We start from the raw sequence: 20,955 nt of genomic DNA, 5'->3' as shown, positions 1-20,955 counted from the left end.
TCACATCAGTTACAGAGACTATTTGTTTTCCGGTACCTTGTTTCAATTTGTGTTTCGCTTCCTCAAACTCTTGTTTTGGAATGAAAACATCATGTATTTCGTTGTTCTTGTCGCTTTAATTTCAAATGTTTTTGTCCCTGATTTGCACAATGTGGAATGCCTTTTTTCTATGAATTCATGTTTTTCATTTTCTCTCATTAGAGCACTATAACAGATTAATTACATTAGTAATTACATAATAATGAACTGGGCTTGTCACCAATGAGTCAGTGAATAATACTGTATTATTCTATTCACACGGAGGAGTGATGGTAGAATAAGAGGGATCTTGGCTTGAATTGAAAGGATGTCATCTATGTCCTCTTGTCTGCCTGACGCGGGGATGAGAAGTGAAACATTGTATCACTTCACTCTGCTAGTTGTAAGACCTCCGTGCATATTAGAACGCTCAGGCTTTCATTTTGATTTAGAAGTACACAGATGTGTAGTATTTAATATGTTTTGGAAGACCAATCCACACCGAAACCCAGCCGCTGTGTTGAATCGCTTTTATACAATTACAAATAAACCCAGACGCCCTTTATTTTTCATCCTTAAATCGATAGTGATAGTGTGCAGTGCAGGCCTGGACAGCCTAATATCAGATAGCTAGTTCCCTTGGTATCACACACGGGGCTGATAACTGACAGACCCCTTGGTGTGAGTCTGTGACATAGTCCCAGCTGTCAAAAGAACTGGCCCAGTTTCTCACAAGAGGCAGCCATTTTGCTTCATTATTACGCACGGTGTGTCATCCAGTCCCCCTTAACGCCTTTATTTTTTACATTTGCCTGACAAATCAGTGTTTCCGTTCCTTTACTTTTGTCTTGACATTTTTGTCTGTCCATGTTTCCCTTTGAGTTGGGTTTTTCCTTTTGTCATTTTCTTTATCTCTACCATCTTTTTGTTTGTTGTTTTTCACCCCTTTCCCCCTTCCTTCCTTCCTTCCTTCCTTCCTTCCTTCCTTCCTTCCTTCCTTCCTTCCTTCCTTCCTTCCTTCCTTCCTTCCTTCCTTCCTTCCTCCCACCTGACCAGAGCCCTCAGCCCCCCCTCAAGATGTTAAGTGCAGCAGCTCCAGCTCCACCTCCCTGCTGGTAAGTTGGCGCCCCCCGCCTGTGGAGAGCCAGAACGGCGCCCTGGCGGGGTACCTAGTGCGCTACCAGGTGGTGGGAGCCTCCGTTGAGGGTGGCAGTGCCGGGGAGCCCATGGAGGAGCCAGCCGTGCTGCCCAGTGATGGGAAGGTGCTGCTGCAGAAGCTGGAGAAGTGGACCCAGTACAGCGTCACCCTGGCCGCCTTCACTGAGATTGGGCCAGGCCCAGAGAGCGAGCCCCTGCTCTGCCGCACCGACGAGGATGGTACTTGAGCATGTTCCACCTGAAATACTGACAGTCTGTACACTTGTTATGAGGCAAAAACAATAACTGGGATGTTGACTTACTGTAGATGCACAACAATCTTCTTCTCAGATAATGGGCAATATCTCTACTACGGTATGATAAGGGTAGTAGCAGTAGTCAGCCATAAAATAACAATATAATGCCATTACTATAGCTTTTCCATATCCCTAAACAAAGGATAAATTCATACTTTCAATAACTTAGCTCAGTGGTTCAAATCAAGGACCCCCAGACATAATCGTTTAAATAAACATAGACAATACCCTTGGGAAATTGCAGCGTCATTGTTAAACCATTTCACATCCCCTTCTACATGGAATTTATGATATAGCCGCCCCCATCTCATCTCCTTCTTCCTCTAGTCTATGGTGTTCAGCCATAAATGGTTATGGGCACGCCACACCTCAGGCTTTCATACGGTTGACCCTGTGTCACAGCACAGCCCACTGATGGGAGGCTACTCAGCCAACTGATGGCTCGCCATCTCCCACAATACAACAGTGCAAATGGGCCACAGTTTTATTAACCAGGAGCCCATTTGTCTCTGGAGGCCAGTGCAGTGCACAGTAAAAGGCAGGACGCCAAGACCTCACATAAAGGCTTTCCATTATGTCTGAGAGACAAGGGGTTCAACCGGAGACGTATTGGGAGGTCTGGCTGTGAGGGAGGGATGATGGCATTTTGTTGGCAGTAGCAGGTGTTGTTGTGTAGTGCAGTTTTGTGTGCTTGAAAGTTTTGTCCCGATAGTGTGTTGTTGGGGTGAGGAGGAGGTCACAGTTGATGTCTGCCAGTTTATCTGTCTGTCAGGGTACTACACTCTTGTAGTTTTGCCAGATATATAAACCTATACATACAATATGAGTGTACTGTTCTGCAGCTGTTTTTTAACCCACAGTTCCCGGAGCTCCTCCTAGGCGGGTCGAGGTGGAGGTGCTCAACTCCACGGCGCTCAAGGTCATGTGGCGCTCCCTGTTGCCGGGGCGACAGCACGGCCAGATCCGTGGTTACCAGGTGCACTATGTGCGTGTGGAGAACGGGGAGTCGCGCGGCCTGCCCCTCATCAAGGACGTCATGCTTGCCGATGCCCAGGTATACCTAGCCCCCATTGGTCCACCAATCAAGCAATTCATTTGACCAAGCTGGCCTATGGAGTGCCACTATCTAATGACAAAATGGCACCGATAGATAGGGCAGTCGTGCTTCCAGCACCTAGGCAACTTTGCAGTATTTTGTTTAACAAGCATTTCACCACACCTGCAATAACATCTGCTTAACACGTGTATGTGACCAATAAAATGTGATTTGACTTGATGAGAGCCCATGTGAAGATTAGCTCAAAGCTTATAAATAAAATATGTTTTATAGTGTAATATGAAAGTAATAGAGCGTTCTGTGGTAAATGCTACACATTACTTTTACAATATGTGCTAAAATGAGTACAATATGGCTGCTCTTTCCTCAGGTTTCTCTTTAGTCTCCTTGGTTTTTAATTTCATGTTTCAGCAATATTACTCTCCTCTGCCCACCAAAAAAATTATCGCACCTTCTTTATTTCACTTCCCCTCTTTTTATCAGTGCTGTATGACCCCCTTAATCTCAGTTACCCAGATGTCAAATTCTGTCACGAAAGGTTGTCATTTCCTGTTGTACTTCTGGGGGGATTGCCGTTAACAATTTTCATTACCTTTGTGCAAAGAAAGGAAGCGATGTCTCCTCCCTCGGAAGCGGAAACTCTCGGCCAAACCCCTCCCTTCCGCTAATTTATCATGGCCAAAAAGCACATTTTTGTTTTCATGTATTTTTACGAAACAACCTATTTTGACTCTGTGGCTGTGGAATCTAGTGGAAACCGTTCATCATCCGCACACAGGCCTGAAAATCACCACACCAGTTTAAGCACCGCCTTTGCCCAATCTTGATCTGTCCAAATAATCAAAAACGAAGACTCAAAACCAGGAACTACTGCTGCTCGTAATCACATAATTCTACGTCGGCCTTGACAGATTCACGCCGTTTCATCTGTCCACGAGAATCTGTCCATGAGAGATTAGACCCCCTTAAAGAGAACATCACTCCACGGCCCCGTGGAAATCTAATTAACATTAATTGTAAAAAATCCCCATCAAAATCAATCTGTTTAAGCTAGAGATGTCTGCAGAGCGGTGTTCATCAGACCATGAGACATCTTCTCACAAAAACGTCTGTAGCGTCCGAACGGTTTGGCCTACAAACTATTATGACCACTTTATGGAAATATGAGCCTCTCACAAACACAATGGTGTATCTCAAGGCACACGTCTAAAGTAGGTCTCTTTTGCCAACTTCTGTGTGTACCGACCAAACAGTGTGGGCGACACACAAATATGACCTATCTACAGAAAGGTGAGACACTCACGAACACGTTCTTTGCTCTAGGAATTCCACAAGTCTCACAAGACTCTTCTAAAGTTCCCCAGTACACCAGTTGAAAACATTTATGGAAGTGTATATCTGGAGATTCTGTAGTTTATTGCCTAAAATAAGGGGATAAATACATAATATATATATATATATATATACACACTACCGTTTAAAAGTGTGGGGTCACTTAGAAATGTCCTTGTTTTTGAAAGAAAAGCACATTTTTGGCCCGTTAAAACAACATAAAAATGTATCAGAAACACAGTGTAGACCTGGTTAATGTTGTAAATGACTATTGTAGCTGTTTAGAAAGCCAGCATCCCGGATTCGCCTCTTCACTGTTGACGTTGAGACTGGTGTTTTGCGGGTACTATTTAATGAAGCTGCCAGTTGAGGACTTGTGAGGTCGTCTTTCTCAAACTAGGCACTCTAATGTGCTTGTCCTCTTGCTCAGTTGTGCCAGCACTCCTTCTCCTCTTTCTATTCTGGTTAGAGCCAGTTTGCACTGTTCTGTGAAGGGAGCAGTACACAGCGTTGTACGAGATCTTCAGTTTCTTGGTAATTTCTCGCATGGAATAGCCTTCATTTGTTAGAACAAGAATAGACTGACAAGTTTCAGAAGAAAGTTCTTTGTTTCTGGCCATTTTGAGCCTGTAATCGAACCCACAAATGCTGATACTCCAGATACTCAACTAGTCTAAAGAAGCCAGTTTTATTGCTTTTTTAATCAGGGCAAAATTCAAAATCAAACAGGGCTTAGACAGGGCTTAGACTCTAGAGGGATAAAGAGAACATCAGTCTTTTTGTCAGGGCTGTGTAGACCCCCCTTAAAGACAACATCAGTCTTTTTGTCAGGGCTGTGTAGACCCCCCTTAAAGACAACATCAGTATTTTTGTCAGGGCTGTGTAGACCCCCCTTAAAGAGAACATCAGTCTTTTTGTCTGGGCATGAAAGGATTTCAGAGGAAATGGTCCTCCCTGAAAGCTAGAATTATAATGTAAGCCAGCACAATGGTAGGTTTTCACAAAGCTTCTGTCAAAACAAAACAGTGGAGAAAATGCAGAGAAAGTTGTTTCAATGGGCTGTGTTATTCTACTGTAAAGTACACCGCTAGGACAACCAAAACAAAATTATAAACACACTAAATATTTATCCCCAGAACAGAAGTCTATTGACGTATCTATTCCACAAAGTTTCAAAGGAACATTCATGATGTGCTGTGTGTGTGTGTGTGGTCTCTTCTTTCACAGGTCTCTGATGTGCTGTGTGTGTGTGGTCTCTCATTTAACAGGTCTCTGATGTGCTGTGTGTGTGTGGTTTCTACTTTTACAGGTCTCTGATGTGCTGTGTGTGTGGTCTCTTCTTTCACAGGTCTCTGATGTGCTGTGTGTGTGGTCTCTTCTTTCATAGGTCTCAGATGTGCTGTGTGTGTGTGTGGTCTCTCCTTTCACAGGTCTCTGATGTGCTGTGTGTGTGTGGTCTCTGCTTTCACAGGTCTCTGATGTGCTGTGTGTGTGGTCTCTTCTTTGACAGGTCTCTGGTGTGCTTTTTGTGTGTGGTCTCTTCTTTCACAGGTCTCTGATGTGCTGTGTGTATGTGGTCTTTTCTTTCACAGGTCTCTCTTTTAAAAGAGATTGCATATCAATGAGAATAAGCTGTATAAATAAAGGTTTAAAAAAATGAACGCATTATGACAGGCTGCTGACAAATATGAACGCTTCAGCCAATGATTAGATATTTTAGTAGTCCAGGTAATGCACTTAAAGAAAAACAATTCTCCCCAAATTCGTGATATCCGATTGGTAGTTACAGTCTTGTCCCATTGCTGCAACTCCCGTACGGACTCGGGAGACACGAAGGTCGAGAGCTGTGCTTCCTCCAAAATACAACCTCGCCAAGCTGCGCTTCTTCTTGACACAATGCTCATCTTAACCCAGAAGCCAGCCACACCAATGTGTAAGAGTAAACACCGTACACCTGGCGACCGTGTCAACATGCACTGCGCCCGGCCCGCCAAAGGAGTTGCTAGAGCGAGATGGGACAAGGACATCCCGAGCCGGCCAAATCTTTCCCTAACCTGGACGACGCTGGGCCAATTGTGCGCCACCTCATGGGTCTCCCGTATCTGTAGTGACGCAGCTAGCACTGCGATGCCTTAGACTGCTGCGCCACTCGGGAGGCCCCCAAGTAATGCACTGTTATGAAAATAGATACAGTAATCTCCTAAAAAAAATATAAACAGACAGCCCCCATAGACTTCAGTTCACACCTCTTCCCCTTGCCTCAGTTGCACTCCCTAGCACAGACTAGCTTTCCTCTAGCCCTCTCTGGCCTGGCACGTACACAACACCCTGCTTCTGTGCTCTCACCCTCTTCTTTTCCACCTATCAACATGCTGCCCCTCTCTTGAGTTTCTCTTCCTCCCTCTCTCTCTCTCTCTCTTTTAACAAATCTTTCTCTTTCTCTCCTGCACTCTCCTCTATATGGGGGGGTAGTGGGAAACAGACGATACAGCCGAATATGTGAGTATATATATGGAGTCGCTAGAGTGCTATGGTACAGTGGGGGGGGGGATAAAGGGAGGGGGGGATAAAAAGCACTGTGTATTGCATCACCCTAGCTCTTTTCACATCTATAAGAAAGACAGGGTTTACATCAGCCTATTCAGTAGAGCTTTGATATTATGGTGCTTTATCAGTAATGCCCTAGCACTGTATGTTATGAACAGGCTCTCAAGTTAGCCCTACCCATCTCCAGTATTGATGTCCTAGAGCAGGGGTGTCAAACATATGGCCTGCGAGGGGTCTGAGTAAAAACAAATGATTGTCCCCTGTGATGAAATCGGAGCGGGGACTATGGATTTGTCTCCGTCCGATAGTTAGTCACAGACACCTCTGGCCCGATTTTTACGAAACTTGGGTGAATGATACATGTTGCTATAGAGATCCAGCATTTAGAAAATGACACTGATTGGCCCAAGGGGAATCTATAGTAATCAATTGAAATTCCAAATTTTGAGCATATCTGTCCCGTTTGAGCTTGAATTGTTGTTACATATATAGTCTTTTCACTCTGCCAGCTAACTAACATCGAAGCGAAAGTCAGACAGTCAGGGAGCATTGAAAATCCCAAAGGCCATGTATAAAAAACAATTTCTTTGCTAATTTTGACGGCGAGGAAATATAATACATTTTAAGTGCGGCCCTCCAGATCTCAGTGAAGACCGACTGTGGCCCTCCAGATCTCAGTGAAGACCGAATGTGGCCCTCCAGATCTCAGTGAAGACCGAATGTGGCCCTCCAGATCTCAGTGAAGACCGAATGTGGCCCTCCAGATCTCAGTGAAGACCGAATGTGGCCCTCCAGATCTCAGTGAAGACCGAATGTGGCCCTCCAGATCTCAGTGAAGACCGACTGTGGCCCTCCAGATCTCAGTGAAGACCGAATGTGGCCCTCCAGATCTCAGTGAAGACCGAATGTGGCCCTCCAGATCTCAGTGAAGACCGAATGTGGCCCTCCAGATCTCAGTGAAGACCGAATGTGGCCCTCCAGATCTCAGTGAAGACCGAATGTGGCCCTCCAGATCTCAGTGAAGACCGAATGTGGCCCTCCAGATCTCAGTGAAGACCGAATGTGGCCCTCCAGATCTCAGTGAAGACCGACTGTGGCCCTCCAGATCTCAGTGAAGACCGACTGTGGCCCTCCAGATCTCAGTGAAGACCGACTGTGGCCCTCCAGATCTCAGTGAAGACCGACTGTGGCCCTCTAGATCTCAGTGAAGACCGACTGTGGCCCTCCAGATCTCAGTGAAGATTGAATGTGGCCCTCCAGATCTCAGTGAAGATTGAATGTGGCCAACAGAGCAATATGAGTTTGACACCCCTGTCCTAGATAGAGTAAAGGCTAATTAGCTGTGCGGCTGATGAGAAGGTGGCTGATGCAATATCTGTCTGCTGCTTCTCCCTGTGACTGGACTGCTTAATCATGCGACTTTGTGCTACTTTGTGTCATGTCGTGTTGTCATGGTGTTGTGTTGTGTTGTCATGGTGTTATCTCGTGTTGTGATGGTGTTGTGATGGTGTTGTGTCGTGTTGTCCTGGTGTTGTGTTGTGTTGTCATGGTGTTGTGTAATGTTGTCATGGTGTTGTGTTGTGTTGTGTTGTCATGGTGTTATCTCGTGTTGTGATGGTGTTGTGTCGTGTTGTCCTGGTGTTGTGTTGTCATGGTGTTGTGTAATGTTGTCATGGTGTTGTGTTGTGTTGTCATGGTGTTATCTCGTGTTGTGATGGTGTTGTGTCGTGTTGTCATGGTGTCGTGTTGTGATGGTGTGTGTTGTTTTATTTTTTTTCTTTGGTGGTGCCCTGCCTAGATTTAGTGTGAAATATCAATGATTGCCACCCCCTTTTATTTAATTCACAGTGTTATTGCACTTGCATGGTATATATGATATGGATGCCGCCATCTTCCCTGTGAAAACAGAAGAGACTGTATGTCCCCCCCTATTCCTCTGCTGACCTCTCCATCTCTCAGCCAACCAGTCTGAAAACCTCCTGCATTCATTTAGCTAGCCAGGCACCTCTACTGAAAGATTTATCAGCATTGATCAAAGCCTCCTCTCTCAAGAGAACCAGACAAAATAACGTCTGACCTGAAAACTGCACTGACCAGTCAGCCAGCCAGAATGCATGCATACATTGATTATTAATTTCAGTTGTTTTGTGAGTGTAGCTTGGCTAATGCCTCAGACAATGTAGGTTAAACATTTTATCCAGAGGTAAAAAGCAGCAGGACACAATAAATGGTAAAAGAAGGTGGTTGGCTGCGGAGGTGATGATGGTCACATGTTTTGACCGGTGTTCTGATACATTTAGTCTACTTCCTGTTTCCTACAGGAAATGGTCATCGGAGGGCTACAGTCGGACACCACCTACTCCATCACAGTAGCTGCGTACACCACGAAGGGAGATGGAGCACGCAGCAAACCCAAACTGGTGGTAACCAAAGGAGCAGGTCAGTCTTTAATTTTATTGTAGCTCATTACCATGCATTAGTACCGCATTATAATGCATTACAACTGCAGGCCTTAAGTAAATTGTTACCTTGCCTATATTGGAAAGAATTCTACCAATCCAATATTTATCGATGAAACGGTTGTGGGTTTATTAAAATTAAAATTATTAAAACTTCCCCTCCCACTCTCTTTTGAAAGACAGAAACCATCCTATTTCGATTCGACCTGTTTGTTGTTGTGTTGCCGCTGGAGAGGAAGTTTGGATGTTTGGAATTGGATAGGGCACTGAAGATAATCTATAAATGTTCAGCAAGCTATCCACAGACGGAATGGCGGATGACAGGAAATAGTAGTAAACATTGTTTTTGGCAGATTTGGTTCTTCAAATCAAATCAAATCAAATGTATTTATATAGCCCTTTGTACATCAGCTGATATCTCAAAGTGCTGTACAGAAACCCAGCCTAAAACCGCAAACAGCATGCAATGCAGGTGTAGAAGCACGGTGGCTAGGAAAAACTCCCTAGAAAGGCCAAAACCTAGGAAGAAACCTAGAGAGGAACCAGGCTATGAGGGGTGGCCAGTCCTCTTCTGGCTGTGCCGGGTGGAGATTATAACAGAACATGGCCAAGATGTTCAAATGTTCATAAATGACCAGCATGGTCAAATAATAATAATCACAGTAGTTGTCGAGAGTGCCGCAAGTCAGCACCTCAGGAGTAAATGTCAGTTGGCTTTTCATAGCCGATCATGAAGAGTATCTCTACCACTCCTGCTGTCTCTAGAGAGTTGAAAACAGCAGGTCTGGGACAGGTAGCACATCCGGTGAACAGGTCAGGATTCCATAGCCGCAGGCAGAACAGTTGAAACTGGAGCAGCAGCACGACCAGGTGGATTGGGGACAGCAAGGAGTCATCATGCCAGGTAGTCCTGAGGCATGGTCCAAGGGCTCAGGTCCTCAGAGAGAAAGAGAGAATTAGAGAGAGCATACTTAAGTTCACACAGGACACCGGATAAGACAGGAGAAGTACTCCAGATATAACAAACTGACCCTAGCCCCCCGACACATAAACTACTGCAGCATAAATACTGGAGGCTGAGACAGGAGGGGTCAGGAGACACTGTGGCCCCATCCGATGATACCCCCGGACAGGGCCAAACAGGTTATTCCGTTGCCATTCAGGCCCAAGGCTTGTGGATTACTGCTTGAGGCCTTATTCAGACATCAGAAACGTTCTTTCTCTCTTTATAATGCTACACTCAGACTTCAGAGTCTCTTTCTTTCTCTCTTTATAATGCTACACTCAGACTTCAGAGTCTCTCTTTCTCCCTCGTTTCCTCTCTCTTAAACACCAGTCTCCAAGCCAACGTTAACCAGGTCACTTGAGCCTCATAAGAATCCGAAAGCTTAGCTACCGTGAACACGGCCTATACCTGCAAGACTAGAGAGCCGTGAAAGCATTTACGGGGCCGCCAGAGCTAAGATATGAGGCTCTTTTGTGAATGCATCCACGCTAGTCTGCTTCGGGGCCTTCAAACATCCAATAGAAAACAAACTAGAAAGCAGACTCACACACACACCTCTTTTGACAGGTCGTGATCTTGACAGGTGTGCCTATCACTGGTATCAGACAGTATGACGGACGACAAAGGGCCCTGGTACTGTCACTTCTCTCCTCCCTCGCTTGTCGGCCTGCGCTGACTGATACGCCAGTCTCTCTCATACCATCCATCCCTCCCTTAAATCCAATCCCCCTTTCGCTTTTCATTACTGAAATGCGGAAAAGAGACCAAAATAAATAAATGAGCGTGAGGCAGACAAAAAAGGGACGAAGAGAAGCCTCAGCCCCTTCGGAGGTAAAAAGTACTTCCAACTCCCCTTTCATGTGACAGTGGAGCTACCAGATTCCAGTTCTGCCATGGGGCTCAGTCAAATCGTGGCCCAGACGGTTGCCATGGTTCTCCCAGGCCCATTTCAGGGAGACATTGTGCTTTCAGACAAGTTAAGCCCTTGCCTTGTGCTATTGATAAGGCAGAGGCACAGACAGGAAGGACACACACACACACACATACACATACACACACACACACACACACACACACACACACACATACACACACACACACACACATACACACATACACACACACACACACACACATACACACACACACACACACACACAGAGAGACTATTTTTTTTATCTTTCAGAAAGGCAACCAGACTCTTAAGACAGCAAAATAAAGAAATTCCAAGTTGTTGGAAGTATGGCTTTGTCAAACTCTTAAGTCTTTGTTCAATAGATAATGCCTCAACCTAAAACATTGTGAAAATCGAGGATAGAATAATTTCATCAAACTCAAAGTGCAGCCGGCTACTTTTGCTGTAGGTGTTGGAGTCTAGGTTTGACGCAGTCTTCAGTCTTCGTGCATTATTTAGCTTCCATTGTGTTTCAATGTGTTCCTTTTTTACTAAGTAATAACAGTTTGTTTCCTAGAACTTGGTGTTGTGTGATATTCAAATCGCTTTCAGGGCTCTTAAATATTTAAGAACCTTCATGGTCGAACGTGAGGTTAATTACTTTGAAAGAAAGGACCAGACATTTGCATCCAATTGGTTTGAAATTAATGGTGAAGTGTGATATGTGATTGATAAAAATACAAAAAATTAAAAGCAAGCTCTTACCTACAACCGATTTAAGAATATTCCAATCCCTAACTATTAAGAACAACTATCTATTTCTAACACTGACATTAAGACTGTAATCCATACTACACTGTCAACCATACAGAAGGACAGTCCATTAACTCCATTAACATTCCAAGGCCACCAAGGTCCACTTCCCCTCCCGCTCTAATAGTCAGAAATGTTCATTAGTCCTCGTCCCTTGGTCTTTCCCCCTCCTCCTCTGCATCTTCCCATCCCTTCCCCATTCTGCCTGGGCGGTATAGAGAAGCCGAGAATACTCTGGGAATACCCCGGAATACTCTGGGAAGAAACCGTCTGGACACCACTAGCCTCCACAGACCCCCTGGCTGTCCCTTCTCCTGTTTGGTTACGTAGCGCTGGTGGCTGGCGGGGCCAATAAGCTTGTAGCATATTTATGACTTTCCTTCTACTGTCCTGATTTCTTCTGTATTTTTATAAGATATAGAAATAGTCCTTAAAATAGGTGTTAAGTTAAAGCTGGTATCCTTAATGGTGAAACTACCACGTCCGTTTGGGATATTACGACAACAAAGGTTACAAACAATGAACCCTGTTTTTTTTCCTCGGACATCATTGCACCCGCGATAGAGGAATATAAATATGGGTTGGCAATGGATTACGAAAGACCTTTGCTGTCAAAATAGCTGTGCATCTCTCAGCGTGGCCGAGGCGATTATTCATCACCACAGCTAAATTAGGTATATGTGGGGAGGCATTTTCAATTATGTTTGCCCTCTTCCGCTGGTCCGCTCATGCCCCCTTTGCCACCGATATCAATTGCGTGCGAAAATGCAGCCAAGCATTTATGGAGTGCCTTAGACAACGCCTCGCAGGCCAGTACAGTAGAGTGAGGTGGACCCACGACCCCTGATATATCTTCCTGGAAATTGTAACCGCAGGTTAATGGCTTACATGGTTGAATCTATTTAAAAAATAATAAAATCTTGTTTGGCTCACAGACACACTATTATAGAAACTTGTACATCAGTGGAGGCTGGTGGTAGTAGCTATACGAGTATGGGCTCATTGTAATGACTGGAATGGCATTAATGAAAAGGTACCAAACACATGGGAACCACATTATTCCATTCCAGTCATAATTTTTTTTTGTACCTTTATTTTACTAGGCAAGTCAGTTAAGAACAAATTCTTATTTTCAATGATGGCCTAGGAACAGTGGGTTAACTGCCTTGTTCAGGGGCAGAACGACAGATTTGTACCTTGTCAGCTCGGGGATTTGAACTTGCAACCTTTCGGTTACTAGCCCAACACTTTAACTACTAGGCTACCCTGCTGTCCCAATGAGTCTGTCCTTCTATAGCTCATCCCAAACCAGCCTCCACTGACGTACATTATTACTTGTCTAGAGGGAGAGAGAGAGAGAGAGAGAGAACAGCGACCGCTAAAGCTGGTCCTGATGGGAAATGTGCCTCCAGCTCCACTGGGAGTGATTGAGAAAGGCTGAGTGGATAGGAATGGAGTGACAGAGGGAGGAGGGGAGGAGGAAAGAGGGAGACAATCAAGGTGTCCACAATCCCCCACTCCTCCCTCGCTGTCCCCTCTTTGCGGCAGAAGGCTCCCGGTTCTCTGTCACCTTCAACACGGGGAACTGTCATTATCACATCCTCCCTCCTCCTCTTCCTCTCTCCATCCTCCAGTTTTCCCTTAGCACCAATCAGCTTGGTCGATTAACCCCACCGACCCTTACCTCTCCATTAACAGTAGTCCCTGGCCTATCATGTAAACACACACCTCAGTGCTATTATCTCTGATGTCCTCATTGGGGCTTTCTAAGCAGTAGATGTGAGAGGAGGGAGAGTCAAGTTTAAACAAGACAGGCTAGTTGCGGGGCTGAGCTATAGTTTGTTAGCGGGGAGTAATGAACACATTCATCTCACTGCTGTTTGGAGGCTGCTATTCCATTACTGCTCCAACTAATTAACCCCTGCCCACAACAGGCCTATTCAAAAGAGAAATAAAGAATAAGAGTGGAGGAATAAGAGGGTACAAAGGGGAAGGGGTATAACGGAGAGAGGGGTAGTGGAGTAGTAGGATAGTGGAGTAGTAGGGTCATGGAGTAGTGGAGTAGTAGGGTACTGGAGTAGTAGGGTTGTAGGGTTGTGGAGTAGTAGGGTAATGGAGTAGTGGAGTAGTGGAGTCGTGTAGTAGTGGAGTAGTAGGGTAGTGGAGTAGTAGGGTCATGGAGTAGTGGAGTAGTAGGGTACTGGAGAAGTAGGGTTGTAGGGTTGTGGAGTAGTAGGGTAATGGAGTAGTGGAGTAGTGGAGTCGTGTAGTAGTGGAGTAGTAGGGTAGTGGAGTAGTGGGGTAGTGGAGTAGTATAGTAGTAGGGTAGTGGGGAATTATAGTAGTGGAGTAGTATAGTAGTGAAGTAGTATAGTAGTGTAGTAGTGGAGTAGTGGAGTAGTATAGTAATGGAGTAGTGGAGTAGTGGGGTAGTGGAGTAGTATATTAGTAGGGTAGTGGAGTAGTATATTAGTAGGGTAGTGGAGTAGTGGGGTAGTGGAGTAGTATATTAGTAGGGTAGTGGAGTAGTGGGGTAGTGGAGTAGTATATTAGTAGGGTAGTGGAGTAGTATAGTAATGGAGTAGTGGAGTAGTGGGGTAGTGGAGTAGTATAGTAATGGAGTAGTGGAGTAGTGGGGTAGTGGAGTAGTATATTAGTAGGGTAGTGGAGTAGTATAGTAATGGAGTAGTGGAGTAGTGGGGTAGTGGAGTAGTATAGTAATGGAGTAGTGGAGTAGTGGGGTAGTGGAGTAGTATAGTAATGGAGTAGTGGAGTAGTGGGGTAGTGGAGTAGTATATTAGTAGGGTAGTGGAGTAGTATAGTAGTGGAGTAGTGTAGTAGTGGAGTAGTTGGGTAGTGGGGTAGTGGAGTAGTGGAGTAGTAGGGTAGTGGAGTAGTGGAGTCGTGTAGTAGTGGAGTAGTAGGGTAGTGGAGTAGTATAGTTGTGGAGTAGAGGGGTAGTGGAGTAGTATAGTAGTAGGGTAGTGGGGAATTATAGTAGTGTAGTAGTGGAGTAGTATAGTAGTGAAGTAGTATAGTAGTGTAGTAGTGGAGTAGTGGAGTAGTATAGTGTTGGGGTAGTGGAGCATTATAGTAGTGTAGTAGTATAGTAGTGGAGTAGTGTGGTAGTAGGGTAGTGGAGGAGGATAGTATTGGAGTAGTGGGGTAGTATAGTAGTGGGGTAGTGGATGAGTATAGTAGTGGAGTAGCAGAGTAGTATAGTAGTGGGGTAGTGGAGTTGTATAGTAGTAGGGCAGTGGAGGAGGATAGTAGTGGAGTAGTGGGGTAGTATAGTAGTGGGGTAGTGGATGAGTATAGTAGTGGAGTAGTAGGGTAGTGGAGTTGTATAGTAGTAGGGCAGTGGAAAATTATAGTAGTATAGTAGCTGGGCAGTGGAGTCGTATAGTTGTATAGTTGTGGAATAGTATAGTAGTGGAGTAGTATAGTAGTGGAGTAGTGGGGTAGTGGAGTAGTATAGTAGTGGAGTAGTGGGGTAGTGGAGTAGTATAGTAGTGGAGTAGTATAGTAGTGGGGTAGTGGGGTAGTGGAGTAGTATAGTAGTGGAGTAGTGGGGTAGTGGAGTAGTATAGTAGTGGAGTAGTGGGGTAGTGGAGTAGTATAGTAGTGGAGTAGTATAGTAGTGGAGTAGTATAGTAGTGGAGTAGTATAGTAGTGGGGTAGTGGAGTAGTGGGGTAGTGGAGTAGTGTAGTAGTGGAGTAGTGGGGTAGTATAGTAGTATAGTAGTATAGTAGTATAGTAGTGGAGTAGTTGGGTAGTGGAGTAGTATAGTAGTAGGGTAGTGGAGTAGTGGGGTAGTGGAGTAGTGTAGTAGTGGGGTAGTGGAGTAGTATAGTAGTGGAGTAGTATAGTAGTGGAGTAGTTGGGTAGTGGGGTAGTGGAGTAGTATAGTAGTAGGGTAGTGGAGTAGTATAGTAGTGGAGTAGTGGAGTAGTTGGGTAGTGGGGTAGTATAGTAGTGGAGTAGTGGAGTAGTGGAGTAGTTGGGTAGTGGGGTAGTGGAGTAGTGGGGTAGTGGAGTAGTATAGTAGTAGGGTAGTAGGGTAGTGGAGTAGTGGAGTTGTAGGTTAGTGGAGTAGTATAGTAGTGGAGTACAGTGGTAGTGGAGTAGAGGGGTAGTGGATGCATGGGGAAGTATAATAGTTTGGTATTAAAATAGTGGATTAGTGGGGAAAGATTTTAGAGGAGTAGTGAGGTAGAGGGGTAGTATAGTAGAAGGGTAGTGGAGTAATGGGGTAGTATAGTAGAGAGGTAGTGGGGTAATGGATTATTTTTGTAGTGGAGTAGGATACTAGTGGGGTAGGTTAGTAGTGGAGGAATGGAGTAATATAGTAGTGGGGTAGTGGATGAGTGGGATAGTATAGTAGTGGAGTCATATAGTAGTATATCAGTGGAGTATTATAGTAGTGGATTAGTGGGGTAGTGTTGTAGTGGGGCAGTGTATTATTGCGGTAGTGTATTATACTAGTGTAATAGTATTGTAGTAAAGTAGTATTGTAGTGGAATATTATACTAGTGGAGTGGTGGAGTAATGGAGTAGTATAGTAGTGGAGTAGTGTAGTAGTGGATTAGTGTAGTAGTAGATTAGTATAGTAGTGGGGTAGTATAGTAATGGATTGGTATGATCATGTGGTATTATATGTAGTGTATTACTGGGATCGTATAGTAGTTTAGTAGTGGAGTAGTATAGTAGTGGGGTAGTGGAGTGGTGGGGTAGTGGATTAGTAGGGTTGTATAGTAGTGGAGTAGTATAGTAGTGGAGTAGTGGCTTATTCGATTAGTATTGTAGTGGATTAGTGGGCAGTATATTAATGAGGTAGTGGAGTAGTATAGTAGTGGATTAGTGGAGTAGTATAGTAGTGAGGTGGTATAATAGTGGAGTAGTGGGGTATTGGGGTCGTAGAGTAGTGGAGTAGTATAGCAGTGGAGTAGTATAGTAGTGGGGTAGTATACTAGTGGGGTCGTGGGGTAATGGAGTAGTGGATTAGTGGGGTTGTATAGTTGTGGAATAGTAAAGTAGTGTAGTAGTATAGTAGAGGATTAGTGGAGTATTGGAGTAGTATAGTGGTAGAGTAGTAAGTTAGTGGAGTAGAATGTGTTTAGAGTATTGGTGTAGTGAGCTAGTATAATGGTGGATTAGTGAGTTAGCATAGTCGTGGAGTAATGCTGTAGTACAGTGATGTAGTTGTATAGTAGTATAGTGGTGGTCTAGTGGAGTAATGGAATAGTATAGCAGTGTAGTGGTGGAGTAGTATAATAGTGGAATAGTGAGGTAGTATAGTGGTGGGGTATTGGAGTAGTATAGTAATGTAGTATAGGAGTGGAGTGGTATAGTGGTGAGGTAGTATAGTAGTGTATTGTTGTAATAGTGGTGTTGTTTAGTAGTGGGGTAGGTGTGTGTTACGAAGTGTCTAAGCATGTCTGTACTAGACTGCACACATAATTCTGTCTGCAGAAATTCACACACTCACTGTGGTGTTACTGACACTGTAGTGTTGCTGTCAATTCCCATTTGTACTCACTACTCAGCCAATGCCGAATATCAATTCATCAATAGGAGAAATAGGTCATTATGTTTCCTGACAGGACCTTTGAACCTGGAATTGAATTATCTGAATTGACTTGAGTCAAAATAAAAAGACAGAAATATATAGGTCTACTTGTCCAACATTATGCCGTTGAAGGTGTAACCCAGTCACTGAAAATATTGTTTTTAGTAGTCTCAGTTTATACTGACTCTGTCGATGCCTAACCTTTTGCCCAGGTCTGTTAAAAACCAATGTTCACCCCAGTAAAAGGCTCTCTATAGTGAAGAAAATATGTTTTTTTCCGATACAAAACATACGCATACGAGCAGCCTTCATATTCTGCAGAATGGGAAAGGGAGAGAGCACTGTACATTTCCAGCACAGTCTATTATTACTTATTGACATAGCTAGATGTACAAACCACAAATCGTACTCTCTCTTCAAAAACACACCTTGTAACCTTTTAGAGAAAAATATAGATGAATAAAAGTTTTGTTTGTTTGCCTTCTCCACAGTGCCTGGGCCACCCTCTCTGTCGGTGGCTCAGGATTCAGAGACGTCGGCCGTGGTGTGCTGGGACGCACCCGATGTTATGATCCCTGGCATGGGGCTGCAGGGTTACCGGCTTCAGTTTGGCCGCAAAGACGTGTCCCCCCTGGCTAGTCTGGAGTTCACCCCCCAGGAGAGGCAGTACACGGTGGCTAGTGTCCACCGCGGTGCCACCTACCTCTTCAAAGTCCAGGCCAAGAGTCGGGGGGGCTTCGGTGAGGAGGCGACAGCCGAACTGCAGGTGCCCGAACACACACCCCAGGGGTACCCCCAAATCAGAGAATCCTCCAACGTGACCTGCTGCTCGGTGGAATTGTCATGGTCGCCCCCGGTGCTGGCAGAGCGCAACGGGGATATCACAGAGTACACGCTAGCATACCAGGAGACGGGCTTGGGGGGCACGCCCCGGGAACTCAGCCTGCCCGCAAGCCAGTCCACCTACGTGCTCAACAGCCTCAAACCCAACTCGGCGTACGACGTGAAAATACGCGCACACACGAGTGTAGGTCCAGGGCCCTACAGCCCGCCGATCCAGTATCGGACAGTGGCGTTTGAGACAGGTAGGGCTTGCCTGTTTCTCTCCCGACCCGGGGGGAAAAACAAACAAAAATAACAACAAGCGACAACACAAAAATGAAAACAACTCCCCCTCCAATCACCTTCACTTCTTCTCCACGACAAAAATCCTAGAACCTAAAAATGTTTGCGGGGAACACTCACTTCACTAACCCAAAGGTAAAACCAGTCAGTAAGTTACAGTCAGTCAGTTTGAAAAAGGGGAGGAGCTGCTGCGTTCAAGGTAAGTGCAAGTCGGTCAGACAGCTTGTCAGACTCCTCGCTGCCCTTTGCAGCCAGGCACACTCACACAGCTAATGCAACCTGACACTCACACACCCCCTAGTTTGCACAACAACAAAAAAGAAGCAGGACCTCTGTGTTTAAGTCACTCAAAGACTTTGTTTTCAGTCCATTTAGGTTAGCAAGAGCAAGATTTTGGTTCTTTATTTTCTTTGTTTTTCAGTTTGTTTTGAGTCCCTCCCCCACTCTGTTCCCTCCCCTTGTCACATTATGGGATGGGCGTGCAGCATGGCGTCCCCCTGATGCACTGCTAATGACTGTGGGCATGCTGTGTTTGGGTTTGTCTTTGTGCCCGCTGGGCAGCATGTCGTGGGCAGTGCCAACCCAGGCTCAGAGCGCCAAAGAACCGGTTTCCGCCACAACCACGAGGGTCAACGACTCCTGGTTTTCACTGGGATGGGGTATTGTCTTGTAGAAAGATGTGGTGTGCAGAAATGGGTTGGCACTGCCCTGGTGGCCAGCCAGCGGGCATGTCCGTGCCCCATGGGTCCGTCTGTGCGCCATGGGTCTCCGGTGCTATGTGTCTAACCAATAGAGTTGCCCCCTTCACAGCCTATCACAGCACGGCTCATGGCCCGCTCAATACTCCAATCCAGAGGAGGATTGGAAAAGGAAAACAACAAAAACGACCTACTCTTTTATTTCTAATCTCTCTCTCCCTTCTCACTTCCCCAGCTCTCCAAACTAAACACATCCTCTCTGTTTTTGTCGTGTTCCTTTTTCTTCTGCTTTCTGTTCTCTCTCACAACAGATGTACCAAAGAACTTCACGGTGAAGTGGGTAACCAAGACAACGGTGTTGCTAACATGGAAGTTTGTTGAGAGGCGGTTCCCATTTCGGTGCACGGTAAGAGACAGACAGATAAACAGACAGACAGACAGACAGACAGACAGACAGACAGACAGACAGACAGACAGACAGACAGGAAGACAGACAGACAGACAGACAGACTAGTATACTACTCCACTACTATAGAGACAGACATAGACTAGTATACTACTCCACTACTATAGAGACAGACATAGACTACTATACTACTCCACTACTATAGAGACAGACAGAGACTAGTATACTACTCCACTACTATAGAGACAGACAGACAGACAGACAGACAGACAGACTAGTATACTACTCCACTACTATAGAGACAGACAGAGACTAGTATACTACTCCACTACTATAGAGACAGACAGAGACTAGTATACTACTCCACTACTATAGAGACAGACAGACAGACAGACAGACAGACTAGTATACTACTCCACTACTATAGAGACAGACAGAGACTAGTATACTACTCCACTACTATAGAGACAGACAGAGACTACTATACTACTCCACTACTATAGAGACAGACAGAGACTACTATACTACTCCACTACTATAGAGACAGACAGAGACTACTATACTACTCCACTACTATAGAGACAGACATAGACTACTATACTACTCCACTACTATAGAGACAGACAGACAGACTAGTATACTACTCCACTACTATAGAGACAGACAGAGACTACTATACTACTCCACTACTATAGAGACAGACATAGACTACTATACTACTCCACTACTATAGAGACAGACATAGACTACTATACTACTCCACTACTATAGAGACAGACATAGACTACTATACTACTCCACTACTATAGAGACAGACAGAGACTACTATACTACTCCACTACTATAGAGACAGACATAGACTACTATACTACTCCACTACTATAGAGACAGACATAGACTACTATACTACTCCACTACTATAGAGACAGACAGACTACTATACTACTCCACTACTATAGAGACAGACAGAGACTACTATACTACTCCACTACTATAGAGACAGACAGAGACTACTATACTACTCCACTACTATACTACTCTAGAGACCTACTATACTACTCTAGAGACCTACTATACTACTCCACTACTATAGAGACAGACAGACTAGTATACTACTCCACTACTATAGAGACAGACATAGACTAGTATACTACTCCACTACTATAGAGACAGACAGAGACCACTATACTACTCCACTACTATAGAGACAGACAGACAGACTACTATACTACTCCACTACTATAGAGACAGACAGACTAGTATACTACTCCACTACTATAGAGACAGACAGAGACTAGTATACTACTCCACTACTATAGAGACAGACAGACTACTATACTACTCCACTACTATAGAGACAGACAGACTACTATACTACTCCACTACTATAGAGACAGACAGAGACTACTATACTACTCCACTACTATAGAGACAGACAGGGACTACTATACTACTCCACTACTATAGAGACAGACAGACAGACTACTATACTACTCCACTACTATAGAGACAGACAGAGACTACTATACTACTCCACTACTATAGAGACAGACAGGGACTACTATACTACTCCAC

General features: G+C 44.8%; 1 protein-coding gene across 19 annotated transcripts in view; it reads left to right on the top strand.

Moving 5' to 3' along the window:
- The window catches only part of LOC110522842 (receptor-type tyrosine-protein phosphatase S), a 402,253-nt gene that overhangs the window by 297,879 nt on the left and 83,419 nt on the right, over positions 1-20,955 (top strand). For 11 of the 19 annotated variants that reach the window (XM_036939683.1, XM_036939692.1, XM_036939708.1 and 8 more), the window contains 6 exons: positions 1,075-1,395; positions 2,333-2,526; positions 6,334-6,360; positions 8,730-8,847; positions 17,643-18,236; positions 19,286-19,380. In XM_036939683.1, coding sequence (XP_036795578.1) covers positions 1,075-1,395; positions 2,333-2,526; positions 6,334-6,360; positions 8,730-8,847; positions 17,643-18,236; positions 19,286-19,380 — 1,349 coding nt within the window. The remainder of the gene's footprint in view (positions 1-1,074; positions 1,396-2,332; positions 2,527-6,333; positions 6,361-8,729; positions 8,848-17,642; positions 18,237-19,285; positions 19,381-20,955) is intronic. The other 8 variants (XM_036940380.1, XM_036940421.1, XM_036940519.1 and 5 more) reach the window with 2 other exon arrangements.

The sequence above is a fragment of the Oncorhynchus mykiss genome, chromosome 1 (assembly GCF_013265735.2).
Source record: "Oncorhynchus mykiss isolate Arlee chromosome 1, USDA_OmykA_1.1, whole genome shotgun sequence".
NCBI classification, from domain to species: domain Eukaryota; kingdom Metazoa; phylum Chordata; class Actinopteri; order Salmoniformes; family Salmonidae; genus Oncorhynchus; species Oncorhynchus mykiss.
This window is presented reverse-complemented; position numbering and strand designations above follow the sequence as displayed.